The sequence below is a fragment of the Trichosurus vulpecula genome, chromosome 2, assembly GCF_011100635.1.
Source record: "Trichosurus vulpecula isolate mTriVul1 chromosome 2, mTriVul1.pri, whole genome shotgun sequence".
In the NCBI taxonomy this organism is placed as follows: Eukaryota; Metazoa; Chordata; class Mammalia; order Diprotodontia; family Phalangeridae; genus Trichosurus; species Trichosurus vulpecula.
This window is the reverse complement of record NC_050574.1, coordinates 228,089,718-228,096,723: the sequence shown is the minus strand read 5'-3', so window position 1 is coordinate 228,096,723 and position 7,006 is coordinate 228,089,718. Positions and strand designations below refer to the sequence as shown.

Below are 7,006 nucleotides of genomic sequence, written 5' to 3'. Positions count from 1 at the left end.
TATGTCTGGCTTTCCGGACTTCAGAACCAGGTCCCCATGCCGGGCAATTTCCTTTTCTCCCCTCTCCCTTTTCTATGTTGCCTTCTGTCATTAGAAGGTAAGTTCCTGCCTTTGCACCGGAACCGGAAGCGGCTTGAGGGGGCACTGACTGGAGCTTAGCATAGAGGCAGCCAGGGCGTGAGGAAGGCAGGAATGCAAAGGACCGAGGGGCCACAGCTACCATGAGTCTCTTAAACAAGCCCAAGAGCGAGATGACCCCTGAGGAGCTGCAGAAGCTGGAAGAGGAGGAGTTCAACACTGGGTCCCTGTCGGTGCTCACCCAGTCGGTGGAGAACAACACCCAGGTTCTCATCAACTGCCGCAACAACAAGAAACTTCCGGGCCGGGTGAAGGCCTTTGACAGGCACTGCGGCATGGTCTTGGAGAACGTGAAGGAGATGTGGACGGAGGTACCCAGAAGCGGCAAAGGCAAGAAAAAGTCGAAACCCGTGAACAAAGATAGTTACATTTCCAAGATGTTCCTGAGGGGGGATTCTGTCATTGTGGTCCTCAGGAACCCGCCCATTGCTGGCAAGTAGTAGAGCCAGAGCCTCCCTTCCCACCTCAACCCTCAGCTCAGCCCAGTTAGGCTGAGGGGTCGGTCCACTTGTTTTACCTTTTGTGAATAAAAACTTCCTGTTTTTTCTTAAAAAAAAAAAAAAAAGAAGGTAAGTTCCTTTAGGGCAGGGCTTGTTTTTCTTTCTTTCTTTTTTTAAAATTGAAATTATATCCCTAGCACTTAGCACAATGCCTGACACATAGTGAGTTCTTAACCCTTCCTTCTTCCCTCCCATTCTTCTTCCTTCCCTCTCTCCTTCCCTCCCTCTCTCCTTCCTTCCCTCTCTCCTTCCCTTCCTGTCTGCCTTCCTTCCTTCCTTCCTACCTTCTTCCTTCCTTCCTTCCTTCCTTCCTTCCTTCCTTCCTTCCTTCCTTCCTTCTTTCCTTCCTTCCTTCTTTTCTTCCTTCCTTCCTTCCTTTTTTCCTTCTTTTTCTTCCTCCTTCCCTTCCCTTTATTGTTCTAAAGGAGAGGACACTGAGCCTAGGGAGGCTAGATACTTTGCCTGAAATCTATAGGTAGCAAGCATTAGGGCAATGGAGGTGGAGTTGTCACCTCTGACTGCAGTCAGTGCTCTTTCCATTCCTGTCTCTGACATCTAGGAGATATCTCACAGGAAAAGGAGGTTGACCAGTCACCTAACAAGAGTTGAAGAATTACAGGTTTTAGATTTACAGGATTTAGACAGAGAGGGAACCTTGGAGATTGATGAGATCTCATACAAGTTTTCTGACATGATGATGATTTTTGTAAATTCTATTATTCATAGAATTTATTATAGTGATTACTTTCTTAATATTAAACCACTCAGTTAGGCATGGTATCACATGCCTGTAGTCTCTGCTACTGGTGGGGGTGGGGTGGGGCCGTGCTGTAGTGTTGGATCACTTGAATTCTGGAGCTCTGAGTTGTAGGAAGACTAACGCCCATCCAGTGTTCTTGCTCATTTGTAGCACCAATGTGGTGAGCCTCTGGGAGCAGGTTGGAAGGAGGCCTCAGGCTGCCCCAAAGAAAGGGGAAACTGACCCAGGTCAAAACAAGCAGGTAAAAGTTTCTGTGCTGATCAGCAGAAGGACTAGGACATGGAGAGATGCTGTACTTCCATTCTAGGAGAGATAGGGAAAATCAGGTTAAAAACAATCAGCCTGTTTTCACATTATTGGCATGAGTTCTACTTGATCATAATGCAAATATTTCCTTTCTTTTCTTTTGTCTGAGCCTGTTATTTCATTAGTATAAAGAGCTTCTATAATGCCCAGGGAGGAATCTTCCTCAACCAGTCCATATCAGTATCTGGCTCTTAAGCTTACAGTCTTAGTTGTCTGGAGACACCAAGAGATTAAGTGACTTACCCAGTGTCCCATAGCCGGTATTTGTCAGAGATTATACCTGCATCTAGGTCTTCTAGACTCTGAGACCAACTCTCTGTCCACTATGGCACACTGTCTGTCATTTATATTTGTTATTTTCCAATTAAATATTTCTTTTAAAAGAAGATTGGCCTTCTCTCCCTCCCACCCCCACCCTCTTGCCCATACTGAGAAAACATGAAAAACAGCTCCCCTGTTACAAATATTAGACTTTTAGAAGCTTGGTTATTCATTGTGATGGTCAGAGTTTTTAAGTCTTTCTAAGTTGATTGTCTTTATTATAATTCTGTTGTTATTGTCCAAATCGATCATTTATACTCAATTCAAATCCAACAGTTCAGCCAACACTCATTAAGCCTTTACCTGAATACAAGTCACCGTGGTAAGGAATGGGACAGGGTATAAGACAAAATAAAATAGCCCCCACTCTCAAGGAACTTACATCGTACTGGGAAGATACAGTGTGCACACAGACAAATAAATACAAGATAATTTGAGGAAAAGAAGAGATCAGGAGAAGCTTCTCCTTAATAGGGAGCATGCGAGATGAGGCTTGAAGGAAGCTAGGAATTTTTTGAGGTGGCAGGGGGAAGGTAGGAGGGAAGAGTACATTCACGGTATGGGGCCAGTCAGTATAAAGGCATAGAGAGATAGGAAATGGAACACTAAGTTTGGGGAACAGCTGGTAGGCAAATTTAGTTGAAGCAGAGTGTATATGACTAGGAATAGGGTAAAATGTCTGGAAAGGTGTGTGGGAGGTAGATTGTGAAAAGCCTTAAGTGACAGACTGAGGAATTTGTATTTTAGCATACAGACAGTGAGGAACAACTAAAGATTTTTGAGCAGGGGAAATGACACGGTAAGACCTATTTTTAGGAATATTAATTCGGAGGCTGTGTGAAGGATAAATTGGACAGGCTAGAGACTGGAATCAGGGAAATCAATTAGGTGGCTGTTGCAATAGTTTAGGTGAAAGGTGAAGAGGGCTAGAAGTAGGTGGGTGACTGAATGGAGAGAAATGCCCTGATGACAGGAGGTAGAGGAAGAATTGAGATTAGGTATGGTGAGGGATGGAACACAGTGAGGAGCGAGGGAAAGAGGCAAAGATGACTCATGGGTTATGAATCCTCCGCTTGGTGGATAGTGTAAGGATAGTGATGGCCTCATAGAAATAGAAACATTTTCAGGAAGGGTGAGTTTTGGTGGAGGGGTGGATGATGAGTTCCAGTTGGTACATAATTGAGTTTGAAATGCCTGTGGAGACATCTGGGTGCAGGTGTCCAACAGGGAGGTGGCAATTTGAGAGTAGGATTAAAGGAAGAGATCAGAACTAGATATATGGATTATGGTGTCATTAGAATAGAGATGATAATTGAAACCTTGGAAGCTCTCTCTCTCTCTCTCTCTCTCTCTCTCTCTCTCTCTCTCTCTCTCTCACACACACACACACACACACAATCTCCAGAAAGAGTATAGAGAATGAAGAGAGCTAACCACAGAGATGGGGGAGGGGCACCTACAATTAATTAGTGGAGAGGAGATGGATAACGATCCAACCTAGAAAGGGAGAAGTGGTCAAACAGGGAGGAGGAAAACAAAGAAAAAACAGAGGCGTAGAAGCCAGAGGTGGAAAGAAAATCCAGGAGGAGGATCTAGTAATCCAAAGTTGTAGAGGTGTCCAGTAGCATAAGACCTAAGAAATGACCGGGGACTTTAGCAATTAAGAGATCACTGGCAGCCTGGGAAAGTATACTTTCAGTTGGGCGGTGGGGTCAAAAGCTAAAATGTGAGGAGTTGAAAAGTGAGTGAGAGGTATAAAAATGAAAACAACAATTGTAGACAACTCTTTCTAAGAATTTGGCTGTGAAAGAGAGGATAGATATAGGATATGTATATATATATATGTATATATATATATATATATATATATATATACATATATATATATATATATATATATATATATATATGGAGAGAAAGAGAGTGAGAGAGAGATAGGGGATAGATATAGCTGAGGAAGGCAGGAATAAATAAAGTGTTTTTTTTTTTGAGAAAAGGAGTCCTGGGGGTGTTTTTAGGCAGCTGAGAAGAAATTAGTGAATAAGAAGAAAAAGAGATAGAGGGGGCAATTTAAGGGGCAGGCTTCCTTGGGAAGATGGAATCAAAGACTCAAATAAAAGTCATGGCTAGGTGATAAAGACTAATAGAATCTCAAAGAAAGAGGGTTTGCTGAATGATGTTGGCAAAAGAATAATTTGGAAGCGTCCAGAAGGAGCAAGGACCATGCCTGTTCCTCTTCCTCATGCAGTCTATCAGGGGGCATGGGAGTAGGATCACCCAGAACCGGAGAGAGTAGACAGGAATGCAAAATCTTCTGGAGAAGGTTGGGTTCAGTGGAAGGAGATAGAATGAATGCAATTTTCCTTATGCACAGATTTGACTACTCACTCCTCTACTTAATCAACTCTAGTAATTCCCTATTGAATCTAGGATAAGATATAAATGCCTTAAAGTCCCTCACAATCTGGTTCCAGCCTATCCTTTCCCATTCATTAGACATTCTTCTTCCTTCTGCACTCTGTAATCCCAACAAACTGGCCTCTCTCTTCCTCACATTTGATGCTTTACCTCCCATCTCTAATTCTTTTAAAGGTCTGTATAGTTAAAGCTACGGTTTTTCCAGTAGCAATATATAGCTGTGAGAGTTGGACTACAAGGAAAGCTGAGTACTGCAGAATTGATGCTTTTAAATTGTGGCGATGGAGAAGACTTTTGAGAATCCCTTGGAAAGCAAGGATCAAATCAGTCAATACATAGAGAAATTAATTGAGGCTAGTCACTGGAAGGTCAAACACTGATGCTGAAGCTTAAATACTCCGGCCACATCAATGAGAAGACAGGAATCATTGGAAAAGACTCTGATGTTGGGAGAGATTGAAGGCAAAAGGAAAAGGGGACCGCAGAGGATGAGATGGATAGATAGTGTCATGGAAACGATGAGCATGAACTTGGACAGCCTTTGAGAGATAGTGGAAGATAGAAGGGCCTGGTATGCTATTGTCCATGGGGTCATGAAGAATCAGACATGCTTGAACAACTGATTCTTTGCACTGGCCATCCTCCATGCCTGGGATGCACTCTTCTTCCTTCTGCATTATGAGGCAGATTCTATAGCAGACCTGTACAACCTGTGGCCCACCAAAGGATTTTGGGTGACCTGTGAAAAATGTAGAGGACAACATCCTCTACATTTTTCTTGGGCTGCCAGAAATCCTTTGGCGTACCTGCGGGCCACTGGTTGTGCAGGCCTGTTCATTGGAATCCCTCACCAACCTTCACCACCTTCAATCATATGAAGCCTTTCTGGCTCCTCCCAGCCTCCAGTGGCCAGTGCCTTCCCTCCCAAATGGCCTTATATTTAACTGCTTTGTATTTATTATCTTTGTAATTGTTCTGCATGTACTCATCTGTGTACTTGTGGTCTTCCCCATTAGAATGGGACTTCTTGGTCTGCAGCAATGTTTTCGTTCTTTGTGCTTGTATCCAAAGTGCTTGGCGTAGTGCCTGGAACCCAGCAGGTGTTTAACAAATGCTCGCTTGATTGGATCTTATCCATCTGTTAATGTAGCTGAAGATTCTATCAGCCTCTTCGGGGGCCACAGTGCACTGTAACCTCGTATTTACTCTGAAGTATGCTAACTTAGCCGGGCTTCTTTTTCCTCCCCCATGATTTGCTAGAGAGTCATGTTTGCACTTAGACAGTTCTTTTTTTTTTTTTTTAAGTGCAGGGCATTATATTTATCCCCATTTAATTTCTTCCTATTAGATTCAACCTATAATTCCATATTATTGAGATGTTCTTTAGATCCTTATCATACAACCCAGTTTATTAGCTCTTTCGCCCCAATTCTACCCCAACTTCTTGTGTCCTTAGTGGAGAGTGGGTGTGTGTTATAGTAGAAGAGGCGAAAATGGTTTTTCCAGTAAGAAGTCCACTTAAAGCAACAACACTGAACAGGGCTATTCAACTAATGAAGTACTGACATGGGAATACAGTTTGGAAAGTTGTTGTTCAGTAGTTTCAGTCATGTCTGACTCTTCGTGACCTCGTTTGGGGTTTTCTTGGTAAAGATACTGGAGTGGTTTGCCATTTTCTTTTTCAGCTCATTTTATACATGAGGAAACTGAGGCAAACAGGGTTAAGTGACACCTAGCTAGTAAGTGTCTGAGGTTGGATTTGAACTTGGGAATATGAGTCTTCCTGACTTCAGGCCTAGCACTCTAGCTGCTCTTTTGGACAGTTGAGGACAAACCTATCCCAAAGAGACTGATTTGAGTGAACTTATGTAATAGGCAGTGTGGTATAGTAAATAGATGGACAGCCTTAGAATCAGAAAGACCTGGGTTCAAGTCCTGCTGCTGACACATACTGTGTGACCACAGGAAGTCATTTAATTTCTTAGTGCCTACACTGAGAAGACGAGAGGTCTGAACCCCTTCCTGACAAAGTTGCGTAGATCATGGGATTCCTGATTTTCTTATTCATTCATTCATTCGTTTGTTTGTTTATTTGTTCATTCACTCATTCATTTATTTATTCATTTATTTTTTCCATATTTTTATTATTTAATATTTTTAGTTTTCAACATTGATTTCCACAAGATTTTGAGTTACAAATTTTCTCCCCATTTCTACCCTCCCCCCTACTCCAAGATGGCATACATTCTGAGTGCCCCTTTCCCCAGTCTTCCCTCCCTTCTGTCACCCCACTCCTGTCCCCCCCTTATCCCTTTTCCCCTTACTTTCTTGTAGGGCAAGGTAGATTTCTATACCCCATTGCCTATATATCTTATTTCCCAGTTGCATGGAAAAACTTTTTTTGAATATTTGTTTTTAGAACTTTGAGTTCCAAATTCTCTCCCTTCTTCTCTCCCCACTCACCCTCCTTTAGAGGGCAAGCAATTCAACATAGGCCGCTCATGTATCATTATGCAAAACACTTCCATAATAGTCATGTTGTGAAAGACTAACTATAGTTTGC

The 7,006-nt window shown here is 42.6% G+C and overlaps 1 protein-coding gene across 1 annotated transcript; it reads left to right on the top strand.

Moving 5' to 3' along the window:
* The first annotated feature begins 221 nt into the window (after nt 1-221).
* LOC118840454 (small nuclear ribonucleoprotein Sm D2-like) lies at nt 222-578 on the top strand. The gene has a single exon (XM_036747967.1). It carries the CDS (start codon nt 222-224, stop codon nt 576-578), a length of 357 nt encoding a protein of 118 aa, XP_036603862.1.
* The last annotated feature ends 6,428 nt before the right edge of the window (nt 579-7,006 follow it).